The sequence below is a fragment of the Anolis sagrei genome, chromosome 3 (genome assembly GCF_037176765.1).
Source record: "Anolis sagrei isolate rAnoSag1 chromosome 3, rAnoSag1.mat, whole genome shotgun sequence".
NCBI lineage: Eukaryota > Metazoa > Chordata > Lepidosauria > Squamata > Dactyloidae > Anolis > Anolis sagrei.
In genome coordinates this window covers 254,674,246-254,689,612 of record NC_090023.1, presented here as the reverse complement: position 1 = coordinate 254,689,612, position 15,367 = coordinate 254,674,246, and the positions used below count along the sequence as shown (strand labels likewise).

The 15,367-nt window shown below is 37.5% G+C and overlaps 1 protein-coding gene across 11 annotated transcripts in view; it reads right to left on the bottom strand.

Moving 5' to 3' along the window:
• Positions 1-15,367, bottom strand: part of NLGN1 (neuroligin 1) — a 782,169-nt gene that overhangs the window by 14,251 nt on the left and 752,551 nt on the right. For 7 of the 11 annotated variants that reach the window (XM_060767500.2, XM_067466048.1, XM_060767499.2 and 4 more), the window contains one exon: positions 5,202-5,414. The exons of 1 other annotated variant lie outside the window; for it this stretch is intronic. In XM_060767500.2, the coding sequence (XP_060623483.1) occupies positions 5,202-5,414 (213 nt within the window). The remainder of the gene's footprint in view (positions 1-5,201; positions 5,415-15,367) is intronic. 3 more of the 11 variants (XM_060767502.2, XM_060767505.2, XM_060767507.2) reach the window with 1 other exon arrangement.

The window sequence follows — 15,367 nt, the reverse complement described above, 5'->3', positions numbered from 1 at the left end:
GAGGGTGCTGAACTCCAAGCTTTCGCTATCATATTTGGACATATCATGAAATAGTTTGACTCATTGGGAGAGAAAAACACATACAATAATGTTTAATAAAGTGGAACGCAGTAGGAAAACCACATGGCACATGAATTTCTTTAGTAAAGAAAGCGATGGCCAGTGACCACAAGTTTGTAAGACCTGAGCAATTCTTTTAATTGCCAAGGATCCATCAGTCATTGGGTTGCCATAAGACAAAGTTGATTTGACAACACATAACAACAAAAAGAGGACTTTAGAAAAAGAGTAGCTTCAGAAGCTTTTGTATTAAGCACTTTTACAATTTCTTTCCCTCTTCATCTCACCCCCAAACACCACCATTTCAATGGAATCCTTTAATTTGTAGCTTGTTGTGGCACCAAAAGTCTCTGACAAGAAATAGTAAAAATCACACAAAATTACAAGTTCCAGAATTCCATAGCACTGAGCTATGACAATTAACATAGTGTCAAACTGTTATAATTCTGCAGTGTAGATATAGCCCTAGAGTTCTCGTTCATAACTAATATGTATTCACAGTACCTACCTACTTAATAGTGTAGAAATCATAAAAATGACCCAGTCCTGACTCACTAGGTAACAGCTGCTGTAAGTGATAGAGGTCTGTTGATCATCCCACAAGCATTATCTTCTGCAAGCAAGAATTGCAAAGGAGTACTCTTCTGATTGTTTCTTGAGAGTATGCTACTGAGCAAGGGTTGAAATCATCAGCCTGTTGAGCTTCAATTAATACGGGATCATAACCATCACTTACATCACCTTCTGCCCTGGAGGTCTGGATTGGGGTGGGGTTCACACCAAGAGATGCCATTCTCAGCCCTTCACAATCACTGGGGTTAGGGCAGTGGTTCTAAACCTGTGGGTCCCCAGGTGTTTTGGCCTACAAGTCCAAGAAATCCCAGTCAGTTTACCAGGTGTTAGGATTTCTGGGAGTTGAAGGTGAAAACATCTGGGGACCCACAGGTTGAGAACTTCTGGGTTAGGGGCATAGGCCCCCAATGAAGGTGGGAAAATCACAAATAAAAAGTGTTATTTTTTATCTTAGACAATACCTCCCTAGTAACCATTAGGTTATCTCTTACAACTCTGTGATCAACTTCTAATTGATCTGGATGCTGACCATAGAGTTGTGTTAGAGGATCTAGAGATTGCTAAAGAGATGTTCTCTTTAAGAACCTCTAGGTTCTCCAGAACAGCTATATAATCAACTTCTGTTGGAAGCAGATCATAGAGTTATACTGGAGATCTAATAAATTCTTAAAGAACATTAATCCAATTTGTGAATAATCAAATCTGCAAAAGTCAAATCCACAAATGTGGAAGGTTGGCTGTACTTAGATTGCTGATAATCTACAATCTTGGCCATCGTGTTTTGCTTTTATTTGTTTACATGTAGAACATTTTGTATACACAAAATTTTGTAAAGGGAGCCCGTATATAAAATAAATCTAATAAACCAACAAAGCACATGAAGTAAATTACAGTTCCTCTTCCCTGAAATGTTTCATGGGTGGAGGATTTATCAAACGACACGGATGATAGCCTGAGGAACCATATGCTTTTTTTTGTCTTGTTGCTTGCCTTTTCTACATGAGAAAAGAGATATACCAACTCTAGAGCAAGTGGGAGAAGACATAGAAGTGACCTTGATACTTTGACAAATGGATCACACATGGGGAAAAACACTTGATCTTTCCTTGGAAGGCAAGGAGTGAAATTCACAACACATTCAGACAAAAGACTTCTGAACTAAGTGCCCATTTTCTTCACAGTAGATAACAGTTTGCAGTGGCCCTGCCATTAGTCTTGAGAAAGAGAGCTGTGTCGCTGAACTTTCCCACAGACAATTCTGCTCATATAAAGCTAAACAAGCCCTTGATGACTGTTGATATACACTTGGGGTCATGTACACTGTGAATGTCACTAACTTTCTTTCCAAAGAAAGCACCCTTAGGAGACTAAGATAGGGATGTAACAATTCTAGGTTTTAGTGTTATGAAGCCTAGAGTAGAGATATTTCCACCAAGTTCCACAGGAAACAGGAAATCAGCTGTTTCCAACATCATAGACAAGCTCATAAAGTCCTATTCAGCCAGATACGTCGTTTCCCTTAGTGACCAAATGATATCCACTGAAATTCTCATTAAAGACCCTGCCCCTTATTTCACCTGGCAAGCCTAAGTAGACTATAGTTTATTCTTAATCTTAAAATGCATCATGTTTAATGATGACTCCAATATCTTGACAATCAATAATAATCAAGAACTAGATTATTAATAGGAGAGGTACACATAGCACTTAATACAATATTAATTGTGCAATGCTACCTGTTAATTCTTAAGAGACCTCATTATTGACATTTTTGTGATGGATGATGATGGATGTAGATAACCTTGAGGGCTCCTTCTGCTAGACACAGTTGGTCATACATTGTTGATGTGTGCCTTCAAGTCATTTTTGACCCATAGTGACCTAATGCCAGGTTTTTTTTTTTTACAAAAATCAACTTCAACTTAAAATCACACCATGGTACAATTTTTTTTAAAAAAAATGAATGAGTAAAACCACTCTTAAATTAAAAGAAAAAAAAATCCAAAATAAAAACACAGTTGCGGTATACAATATTCAAGGCATTCCCAATAGGGGTAGAGAAAGTAGCAATATACATTCCCTAAAGCAGTGGTTCTCAACCTGGGGTCCTCAGATGTTTTTGGCCTTCAATTCCCAGAAATCCTAACAGCTGGTAAACTGGCTGGGATTTCTGGAGTTGTAGGCCAAAAACATCTGGGGATCCCAGGTTGAGAACCACTGCCCTAAAGCCATTTTGAGCTTTCCAGGGATTTCCACAGCTACCCATTTTTCATTATATATATGTGTGTATGTGTGTGCATGCATAGTAAAAGCAAAGAAAGATGGAATTTTCTGCTATCAGTAATTTTATTTATTATTTTTGGTTGCATTGATTTATTACTGTTATTAATAACATTTTATTGAAAGTATTTTATTGATAACATTAATAAAACATTTTTAAAACAGTAATTCCATTCTGTTCTTCCTTGGTCAGATCACACCTGGAATACTATGTCCAATTCTGGACACTGCAATTGAAGGGAGATGTTGACAAGCTGGAATATGTCCAGAGGAGGGCAACTAAAAAGATCAAGGGTGTGGAGAACAAGCCATATGAGGAGCGGCTTAAAGAGCTGGGCATGTTTAGCCTGCAGAAGAGAAGGCTCAAGGGAAACATGATGGCCATGTATAAATATGTGAGGGGAAGTCATAGGGAGGAGAGAGGGAGTTTTTTTCCTGCTGCTCCTGAGATTTGGACGCGGAACAATGATTTAGTAAAGGAGATTCCACCTTAACATGAGGAATAACTTCCTGATTGTGAGAGCTGTTCAGCAGTGGAATTCTCTGCCCCAGAGTGTGGTGGAGGCTCCTTCTTTGGAGGCTTTTAAACAGAGGCTGCATGGCCATCTGTCGGGGGTGCTTTCAATGTGATTTTCCTGCTTCTTGACAGGGGGTTGGACTGGATGGCCCACAATGTCTCTTCCAACTCTTCAATCATCCATTTCCAAGTAGTTAGATAAGTGAAGAGGAAGTGAAAGACTGCAAAAAGTATGGATGTATTCAGGATCACACAGATTCTAATAGGCTTTAAGGAGTAGGAGTATTTTTGTATGGTTTCAAACATTATAATTTTCTGTATGAATTTAAGGCAAAATGTTTGGCCTTCAAATTCTAAACCAGTAAGAAGGCAAATCAATTCAATGGTTTTAAATTTTTAAAGTGCATCTACACTACACTATGTTTGGTGTAGGGGGCCGCATTATCCTGAGGCATCCAAATTATACCTCAAAATAATGCAGTTTGATCCAGAATCCAGAAGTTGTTCATTTAAATAACGTTCACGATTATCTAGTTTCCTGCTTTCATGGTAAGTTCAAGAACATTTCCCCATCTATAGAGAGGCCATACTATATTAATCTGTATTGCCTACTTGTTTCATACTGTAACATCTAGCAAAATTAATTTACTCAAGTCAAGTCATTAGGGCCTTTTTCATGGCTGCTTCAAAACTTTGGAACTTTTTCTCCAGAGAGACCAGAAGGTCCCTGCATGCCTTTTGTGAAAATGTTCATCGCCATTGGACATTTATGGACTGAGAGGTGGGCTTTGAGGGATGGTCACTGGGATTTTAGTGTAGATGTGGAGTTTTAACAGTTTAATGTTCAACGGTTTAAATGTCATAGATAATTTAATTTTTTTTATTTTTATATTTTAATGCATTTACATTATTTTAATTTGCATTGTTTCATATTTATTCTTTGCTGCCTTGATCCCCCTATATTGTGGGGAAAGGTGGGATATAAATAAACATATAAAGTATGTCATTTAATACGCAGCTGTTCTAATATTTCCTGTCACACTTATTATGCTATATCTTGAACTTATTTTTGTAGTCCTTCCTTTTTTTGTTATTGTATAGAACTGATTTCACCTCACCTCTGACTTTTTTTATTTATTCAAGAAAAGCCTTTATTTAACCAGAATATTGTCATTTCTAGTTTTAAAAAAAGACCTCTCTGTGCCTAAAACAATATGGGGAAGGGACCCATCTGCTATGAAGTTGCCTTTCACATCTCTTAGGGTTTGTTTTTGTTTTTTTGGGGGGGGGGGCTTTCTGAGAGTGGAACAGGTTGTTGTGTGTGTAGCCCTCCAAGACTCTATGGGCAACCAGTGCATTTCCTGATATCATATTAGTTACCCCTGATGTTCATTATTTCCATCTTACTGTGATACATTTTCTCCCATTCAGATTATGAAATGTATACCTGACACAGATCTCTTGCTCTACAACTTGCTCATTCATTTCATAACAGAATGGAAAACAAAAGAATAACCTTATGGTTGCCCATTACAACCAGAATGAAGTTATATAAACTAGGAAGAGGTTATCCTGTTTACACCTCTGTGTGCCAGTTATTTCCATCCACCCCATCTCTCCAAAATGTAGGAGTATTAATATTTGCAAATTGAATTGGTTTTGGCATTCCTTAAACACAGAGCAAGATACAATATACAAGAGCAACACATAAAAATCATGATGGTGGCATGCAGACACCAAAATCGTCAAAATTTGCAACCTGCAATAATACCTTTGGTTGAATTGCTCCAACGGTTACCTTCAGAATAATGGGATAAAGTCAAGAGATTGACACATGAACCACCGGCACCAGATCCAAAAACAGTTATTCTCAGCGGATCGCCCCCAAAGAACCCAATGTTCTCACTTGTCCACCTCAAAGCCTGAATGAGATCAAGAAGCCCATAGTTTCCTTTAGCTGCTTGATCACCAGTGCTCAAGAAACCTGCAAGTGAAAACAGAAGAGAAAAAAAGAGAATGAAAAAGGATTTAGAGCATGTTATATTTCAGATTACGCTTGTTGTGCCGTTATCATCGGACGACTGCTTTCAAATATAACAGGAGTTAAGCGCTATGTAAATACATTGTGTTCTTTATCCACTTGGCAACAATTTACAAGTGACTCATCGTTCCCACTACAAATCCTTCGGTGTTTATTATAATAACGTTATGCATGATAAACAACTGCATGCATTATGCAGGCACTTTTGAGGAAGATAGCCTGCTTTCAGCACAAAATGAAATGCTAACTTCTCCTGCAATCTGTTTCTCAGTGTGTGTGTGCAAGGCCCCATTTCCAAACTAAGCAGGCCCATCGGGATCACTTACAATACACAGCAAGGAGGAGGCAGAGGTATTTACCTAGTATAGCCTTTTTCTTGTTCTGTTGTTAAAATTCAGCAATTGATTGTCATCTATCCAAAGTAGGCTGATATTCTCCAACAAAAATGGCCCACTAGTAGATCACCATTTCTTTTCTGTCTACTTCTGATTTAGCACTTTTATTTGTATCAGCAATGGATAGGGGAATGGAATCAAAAACAAGTAACAAAAAATCATTTCCCTTCATCCATAAACTTGGAATGATTCAAACAATGTTAACACCAGCTGGCATTTTAGTATGTTTTTGTTATAGTCCAGGAAAGCAGAAAATAAAGCAAGCAAAATGTGCATGCCAACACTAATTTTGCACTTCCTTCATACAGATATTTATCACTTTCCTGTATGTGTGTGTGTGTGTTTTGGTGTTATATTTATTTTTCAAATTCTCTCACTTGCAAACGTTTTTGAAGTTTTAGAGACATGGTGGATACTGAAAACAAAGAAAAGATCACCACATTTCAAGTTAGCTAATAAGTTTACTGAATTAAAATGCAATTTTCTCAGGATCAATCAGAAAAAAGTTTTAAAATTGGAATTTGAGCCATATGTACAAAATATCAAATTGTATGATGTTCCTATGTTTTCAAAGTTTCTTGTCCTAGAAATAACTTAGTGCTTTTGGTTCAACCTTCTTTATTGGTTCTGAACATCGGAATCTTTGATGTTATTCAGGTTTCTGGTCTCCTTCCCTTTCCTTTCCTTCTCTTCTCTTTCCCTGTCTTTCTCATTTCTCTTTTTCTTTTAGAAATATTTGTTGTTCTTCCCTGTTTGATAAGGTGTTTTGATAAGGTGTTATTTTTTTTCTGCCAATCATATTTGTTTACTAATTTAATCATTTGACCACTAAATGTTTAACTTTTAAGTTTCATCTTAGAATTGAAGAAATATAGTTTACAAAAACAGGTGGGAAGTGTTTCTGGAGCGCCACAAATTTGAGATCCAAAGGTTGCATGTAGACCAACAACCATGAAATGTCCATTCCCTCTTTTCAGATTTCCTCACTGATAAGACAAGTTTTACGGTGAATCTCTGCACAAAAGTTCTTATCTTTTGCAAAGGACATCACACACTATATATAGGGTTAGATCCAGTTATCTAAACTACAATAACAATGAAATAAATGGGACTAGGGTTAGTAATGAGCAACAAGCTCCATTAATTGGAGACTGAGCCAAAGCAAAGCTAACAATGGAATTCAAAATAACAAAGGTATATTGTGCTGTTTTGTTTTACAGTTTGCATATTGTCTTTTAGCTTTAACTGTATACATGGTTTAATTGTTTTAATTTTTTATGTTTTTTCCTGTTTATTGATTTTGCACACTTTTAATCTGTGTTGTTTATAATATATTGGGAGGCATCTTGAGTCTCACTTATCCAACATAAACTGGCTAGCAGAATATAAGGGAACATGTTGGATAGTAAAGAGGGATTAAGGAGAAGCCTATTAAACGTCAAATTATATTATGATTTTACAAATTAAGCACCAAAACATCATGTTTTCCAACAAATCGACAGAAAAAGCAGTTCAATACATGGTAACATTATGTAGCAATTACTGTATTTATGAATTTAGCACCAAAACATTGCAATGTATTAAAACCGCTGTGGCTCTGGACAGGAGGCAGACAGCGTTAGATAATTCAAAATGTTGGATGAGAGAAGACTGAATAAATGAGACTCTACTGTATAAGTAAAATTAATGAAATAAATAAATAAATATTTTGTACCTATTGCACAATGTCTGCCATTGAAACCTATCTGTCATTTAGTATCAAACCTATAGCATCGTTTTTGCCCTTGACATTCCAGTGTCCTCAAGCACAGCTCTTTCTCTTTCCACATCAAAAGAAATACCACAGTGAAAGAGTACACTTGTACACTTGCTCCCCTATATCCACTAATTCAAGCAACCATCACTTGAAAACATTCTCCTTTCTGCCACCATCCCATCCCCAACAATCCTAAATGCAAATTTAGCTTTTGCCACTTTGTATAAGAGAAGCAATTTTATTAAACCATTGTACACAATGGGACTTGAGCATCCACTGCTTCTGGTATCCAAGGGGAATAGGGGTCCTGGTCTTCAATGACTAAAATAAGACTAGTATCAATGTATCCAAGGGGAATAGGGGTCCTGGTCTTCAATGACTAAAATAAGACTAGTATCAATGTAAACACATAAGACTAGTATCAATGTAAACAAATTGCAGGCCAAATGCCTGCAATTGATATGCTATTCTCTTGTCCCTGGTGACACCATTCATTGGCAGCTTCTTCCTGGTCATATAAACCCATCCTTTCTCTTTCATATTGGATTCTATTTCTCTAAAAATCTCTTCAAACTAAAGAATTGTGGAACATTAAAAACAGAGCATATATGTAAGATTGCAAGTCTTAATTAATATCTCTAAAATCAAATCCATACAGACTTTCATCTGTCAGTGTAGTACATTTTCTCCTTCCTCACTTTAGTTCCAAGCACCACCTCAAAACTGACTATATACTTTCTTGTTTTGGGGTGCACTGTAGTGAAGAGGGGGCCCATCCTCCTCAATTTCTTTATGGAAGGAGTTTCATCAGCTCAACCATCCATTGAATTCTGACCATTATATTTAAATACACACAGAGAAAGACACATGAACTTAAACCTCTGCCTTTGTTCATGTGAGCAAGCTTAATATAGTTACAAATTCTTACCAGATTTCAAATTGTCTCTCATCTCTGTGTTCTATAGCATTCAGTAGCTTAGAGACTCTTTCTTATGCTATTAGCAAACATTGTTTAAGAAGAGCAGCTATAAGCTGCAAAAATTGCAAATGTCGATCTTTAACCTTCTAGTTCATCAATCAAGCAGAGGAGCACTTGGATCAAATCCCTCAACTTTTCCAGAGGGCATCTGGCTACAGGGTGCTTCAGAAAGACCAAAAATGTCAGACCTTTCATTAATTTTTAAAAGGAGTACTTCTGTTCATAACTACGTTTAATTGCAGAAAATGAGGAAACAACCTTTAATTATGATGAGGAGTGGACAAAATTACCATTCTAATCAAAAAAGAAGATGGCCTATCTGCAATGCCCTTTTCATACTGGGTATCAGTGATTGAATCTTATTAACAAACCATAAGGGGGCAGGGGTGGGGGAATCAAGAAAGAAAGGGAATTCTTACAGGTACATCATCGCAAACTATCTAGATAAAATACTTAATCACAAACATATTTTATCCTGGACCACTCTGGAATTTTGAAAAGTTGGAATTATATATAAATGTTGGGAACAAGAAACACAGATACATTTTAATTTTAAAATATACCATAGGGGTTGAACAGAAGGGGTTCATTTAATGCTTGTGATGCAAGTTGGATATTCGCATAATTTCAAAATGACATACACACATGCGCACCTGATATTACTTCATGATGTTTTTCATGCACAATATTTATACAGTCTGCTTCCAGAGATCTACAAGAACAGCCACAACTCAGGGATTAATCGTATCCAACTAGGCAGGGTGCATCTATAGGCAGCCCTCCAGATCTATGGATTCTGGATTGACCGATTCAACCATCTATGGTGTGTGTGTGTGTGTGTAAGATACAAATTAAAATTTATAAAAATATAGTATGATCCCTGTATTCACAGGAAATACATCCCTGGACTTTGTGAGGATATGCAGATAGTAATTGTAATAGTAAACCTTATTGAAATGAAGGACTACTCCCCCAAAATGCTATAGACTTGTGCTAGAGAATATAGAAAATGTCTAAAGGAGAAATATTTTGGCAGACATGGAAAAATGACACCGTGGGTACCAGTCTCATGGGTAAGGGGTGCATACTATTAGAGATTACTGATGGCTTATTTGCTAGACCTGCTAGAATAGATCACATAAATTAATGCCATTTTCCTATGTTGAATCCCTCATTTTAAAAACTGATGCAATTTATCTATTCTATTTAGGATTCACCAATAGGACTTGTTTTCAGTTTTTGCTAGCATGTTAAATCTGGAAAACTTGGATTCAAATTTCAAATTAACAGACAATCATAGAGTGCCTTTCTCATTGCGAAAATACAGAGGAGCATTGTTGAAAAATATTATTCTTAAATATCTTCAGAAAGGAGTGCTTCCTAGTATCACTGTTGAACTCCTCTGAATGTTATGATGTTTTTCTTCTCCTAAAACCTACCATTTTATACATTATGCCAAGTAGATCCAAGCTTATCCCGAGACCGCAGTCTTTGTCTTTCTCCTTTTCTTTGTAACAGAAGATATTTGAAGATATTTGTAATGTTTCCTTTTAGCCTTCTCTTATCAAAACTGAAAGCACCCATGTCCTTCAGTTTTTCCTCATAGTCATAAGCATCTTGGTTGCCCTGCTCTAAAATATGGGACTTTGAAGGTTGTGTCTATGTGGGACAAATAAAATGGGATTTGCAACTGCTGTGGGTAGACCACAAGATGTATGACTGGATTCCAGAGGTTAATACAAAACGAAGGTAAACAGACTTTCCTCTGGATCTTCCAAGAGTCTCTAGTACAGGCCTGCACAACCTGTGGCGCTCCAGGTGTTTTGGACTTCAGCTCCCAAAATCCCTGATCGTTGGACAACTGGCTAAGGCTTCTGGGGGTTTGAGTCACAGACACATGTGCAGGCATGTGCTAGTATGATCCAGGTGATTTTTAGGAATAGACAGCTGGATTGTCCACACATCCAAAAGACACATAGTATATTATAATAATTAAAAACAAAGTCAAATGATGTCAATATTGTCCAAAATGTAACATTTTCTAGTTAAAGCCTCCTATCCACATATTGTATTGTGCTAAAAGGTTGACTTTTTATCAACAAGTCCTGTACAAGGAAGATTGCTATCCTTACATTTTAATTTGAAAGAATGTAATTCATACCCTCCTGAGGTAGAAGACACCTGTTTAGGAAAGTCTGAATAATGTGCTTCAGAAAACCTTTGCCCTATTACATACAGGAACAAAACTGATTTTACATAATTATGTTGATCCTCAATGGTACAGAAGTAGCCTGACATGCTGTTATATCATTTTATTAGATGGTTAGGCTGACTTATTCAATAGACAGTTCAAGCCCAAGAGGTAATATTTCATTACTTTTAAGGCAATATCATCAATTTTCTAGTCAAAATCAACAGAGACAAAAATGTCAACTTTCTACTCTCATCACTTCAAAGAAATGTATCTGACATCCAAGCTTGTGGAGGCCCACATACTCCTCTGCCTGGCAAGCATCTATGTAGCATATGTTTGCAGGAAGCATAGCACATAATATTTCTTCCCACTCCAATTATACCGTGCAACTATAATTTCATTTGAAAGTGATTAACAGCAGAATATCTTTAGAAATAAGTTCTACTGAGTTCCATGCAGCTAACTTCCATTGTAGTTCTGTGTTATTAGATTATAGCCTTAGGCAACATCATTTGCATTAAAAAAAGTAGTTCAGTTATTGCATGAACACTAGGAATAAAATGTCTCAGGTAATAAAATGTTGACTTCTGACCTTAGAGAGCTGTCACTGAGTCTGATCAGACAATATAAGGATACTGTGAACAAGTCTGAATCCATTCTCAGAAAAATGTACATGTCTTTAAATCAGATCTTTGGAAGCTAAGAATGCCTCACTTTTGTTGGGCCAGTTGAGACCCTCAAAGTAAGCTAGAATTCCCAAGGACCCTTCCTGAGAACTAATTTCAACAAAGTAGTTCAGGTGAAGGGGTACAATGCATGATCATCAAGTTTGCAGATGACACCAAGTTGGGAGGGATAGGTAATACCCCATAAGACAGGATCAGAATTCAAAACAATCTTAACAGATTAGAGAGATGGGCCAAATCTAACAAAATGAAGTTCAGCAGGGACAAATGCAAGATTTTTCACTTAGGCAAAAAAGAAAGAAAGAAAGAAAGAAAGAAAGAAAGAAAGAAAAAGGAATGCAAATATACTTAATGGTGGATGCCTGGCTCAGCAGCAGTATGTGTGAAAAAGATCTTGGAGTCCTCATGGACAACATGTTAAACATGAGCCAACAATGTCATGCAGGTGGCAAAAAAAAAAAAAAGCCAGTGGGATTTCGGCCTGCATAAATAGCCATATAGTGCCTAGATCCAGGGAAGTCATGTTACTCCTCTATTCTGCCTTGGTCAGACCACATCTGGAATCACATTCTGGGCACCGCAATTGAAGAGAGATGTTGGCAAGCTGGAATGTGTCCAGAGAGGGGTGACTAAAATAATCAAGGGTCTGGAGAACAAAACCTATGAGGAGTGGCTTAAAGAGTTGGGCACGTTTAGTCTGCAGAAAAGAAGGCTGAGAGGACACATGATGGCCATATATAAATATGTGAGGGGAAGCCATAGGAAGGAGGGAGAAAGCTTGTTTTCCGGTGCCCTGGAGACTAGGACATGAAACAATAGGTTAAAACTACAGGAAAGGAGATTCCACCTGAACATGAGAAAGAACTTCCTAACTGTGAGAACCGTTCAGCAGTGGAACTCTCTGCCCTAGAATGTGGTGGAGGCTCCTTCTTTGGAGGGTTTTAAACAGAGGCTGGATGGTCATCTGTTGGGGGTGCTCTGAATGTGATTTCCCTGCTTCTTGCCAGGGGGTTGGACTTAATGGCACACAAGGTCTCTTCCAACTCTATGATTCTATGCTTCTAGGTGAATGAAATTCTTCCTGGATGATAACCTGTGTGTTTCTTTGTCATTTGAAACATCATACAGACACACGTTCTGGGGAATGTGACACTCCTGCTCCTCATTTTGTGGAGATTTAAAAGAACAATAATCCGTCTATCCTACTGTGGCCTTTGAGGCAAAGAAAGAACCATCTCTTCCTAGGGGACCTTCAGCACTGAGAACTAATGTACATTGTATGTTTTTATTATTTATTTTGTGCCTGTGAGGCTATGTAGTGATGTAGATACATCATTTCCAACCCACTGGCAGAGACCCTGGTGTCCCAATGCAACGTACATCCATTTCAAAGCAGTATCGATCTCGTTCACATCAGCTGCAGAGGAACCTAGTACAAACAAGCTTGCCTTCTTTTAATGCTGCACAAGTTCTCTTCCCGGAGGATCTGTTGCTGAGTTTCCTGAACAAGCCATTACTCTTCCCCTAAGCGCCTTCTCAAAAGGTGTCTGGGTTTAAAGATTTCCCCTGGATGGGTAAGGGACAAAAGCAAAAATTCAAACATGATGGTGGTGTCTGGGGGAGAGGAACAAATGAAGCTAGCATTTGCTCTTTTTAGAAAGCATTGATTTGCAATTCTATACTACTCTTGTGCTGGTTTCCCTAGATAGATGAAACATGAAAGCCATGTGCAGAGTTAAAAAGAAATACAAAAATGGGGAACTACATATCTATATGCAGTGAAGCCCTGGCAAGCCCTTTCCCCTTTGAAAAGTACCCTTAGAAAAAGGTCCAAGACAAAGTGGAGTTATTTAATTGTATCACTCTAAGGTCCCTTCCACACAGCCCCAAATACTGTGGTGGGTCACGTAAATGACACCTCAGAAAATCCAAATTAATCTGGAGTAAACTGGATTGAAATATTCACTGAGGACTGGATCTTTCAAGGTATTAAATTAATCTGGAGTAAACTGAGATTTCCCAGTATACCCCAGATTAAGTTAACACCTGGAAAGATCTGAACTTTACTGAAAGGTCTGGATTTTTTTCAGATGTGAGCCTGTGGGGATTGACACCCAGGAATGTGTTTGGGATCCCAGGGGTCAATCCTCATTGCCATCCTGGTTCTTTAGGATGACACCCCTTCCCCTCCTAGTCCCCTCCATTTCCCCCCAAAATTTACCTGAGGAACTTGACTGCATGCTCAAGCCCTTCAGTGAAAGCTCCTGATGCATGAAAATGATATATTGGGAGGTTTGGAGAGCCCCCCCCCCCCCTCTCCAAACCTCCTGACATGTCATTTTGACACATCGGGAGCTTTCTCCGAGGGACCTAAGAATGCAGCAAGGCCCCACCAATTCGTTTAGAGGGTAAATGGGGGGGGGGGACTGGGGAGTGTGTCTCAGAGTCTGAAGAACCAGGATGGCCGAAAGCAGTTCTGAGAGTCAATCCCCACAGACCCAACACCTTACAGTAAGGTGTGGATCTGTTAATCTGGAGTAAATTGGGAAATCACAGATTACTCCAGAATAATTTGAGGTGTCATTTGGATGCCTCAGATTAATTTGGAACCCATTATGGATTTAGGCCTGTCTGAGATGCCCCTAAGAGGCTTTTAGGTCATGTTTAATCATTTTACGGACTTTAATATGTATATGCATATTGACCCAAAACATTGTTGCTTATACATTTTTGGATTTCAAATTTTATTTTTTAGCTAAAACTTGTCAGTTATATTTGAAAATATCTGAAAAATTGCTAAAAGCCATATTTTATGAATGTAAAGATATCCTGATAAAAAGAATAATGGATAACTAGATTCTTTGCAGTTCAAGACCTATGCTATACAAAAACCTTCCTGTAGTTGATTTGCACAGAAAACAACTATCTAATAAAGGTGTGCAAAAATGGCAGAAATACGTTTTGAATAACGCTTTGAAATTTGGATGCCTCCCATTTTGTTTTGAGAAGATTTGGGAAGATTGCGGGGGGGGGGGGGTGTGTGGAGGTGTTTCAATTTATAATTCAAATTCTGAAGTTTCATTACTGTTTTGGCAAGATTCATTCCATTAGCAGCAATGGGAAAAATTTGAGGCTCATTCCTTTGTCATTTTTATGGCTAACTTACCAAACTTTTAGGCCACATTCACGACTGTGAGCCTGCCATGTTTCATAATGTTTGACCATCCATTAATTTTTAGGAAAGTTTTTAACTTTTTAGAAATAACATTTCTTTAAAAAAAACCAAAGGTGTATCCCATTGAATTTCTTAAAAGTGACAGAACATGTGTAGGGCATCATTCCTGCCCAGTTTGAGAAATATCCAGTCATCCACTGATTTTTAGTACCCTTTTTCCAAATTTACCACCTTGGGCAAATCCACTCTCTCAGCTTCAGAGGCTTGAAAAATTAAATTTATGATGGCTATCAGAATAAAATTTGCCACACTTATACGCACGTTCCAGTCATCCACTGATTGTTAGGAAAATTATAAGTTTTTTTACAAATATTTTTTAAAAACAACTAAAAGAGGTATCCCCTTGAGTTTCTGAACAATGAGACATTATTTATTTATTTATTTATTTATACCCCGCTTTATCTCTCCTGCAGGAGACTCAAAGCATCTTAACATAAAGCATCAGCATATATTTAAAAATATACAAATATACAAACATTAAAATGGGATTAAATATAAACAGTATTAAAAACTCCCCGTTAAAAACAATGAAAACACATTAAAACACATTCACAATTAAAAACCAAAGCACCCCCTGAATTGATCTTACAAACCTTCTTCTTTAAAAGCCTGTCCGAATAAAAAGATTTTAGCCTATCACCAGAAGCAGGA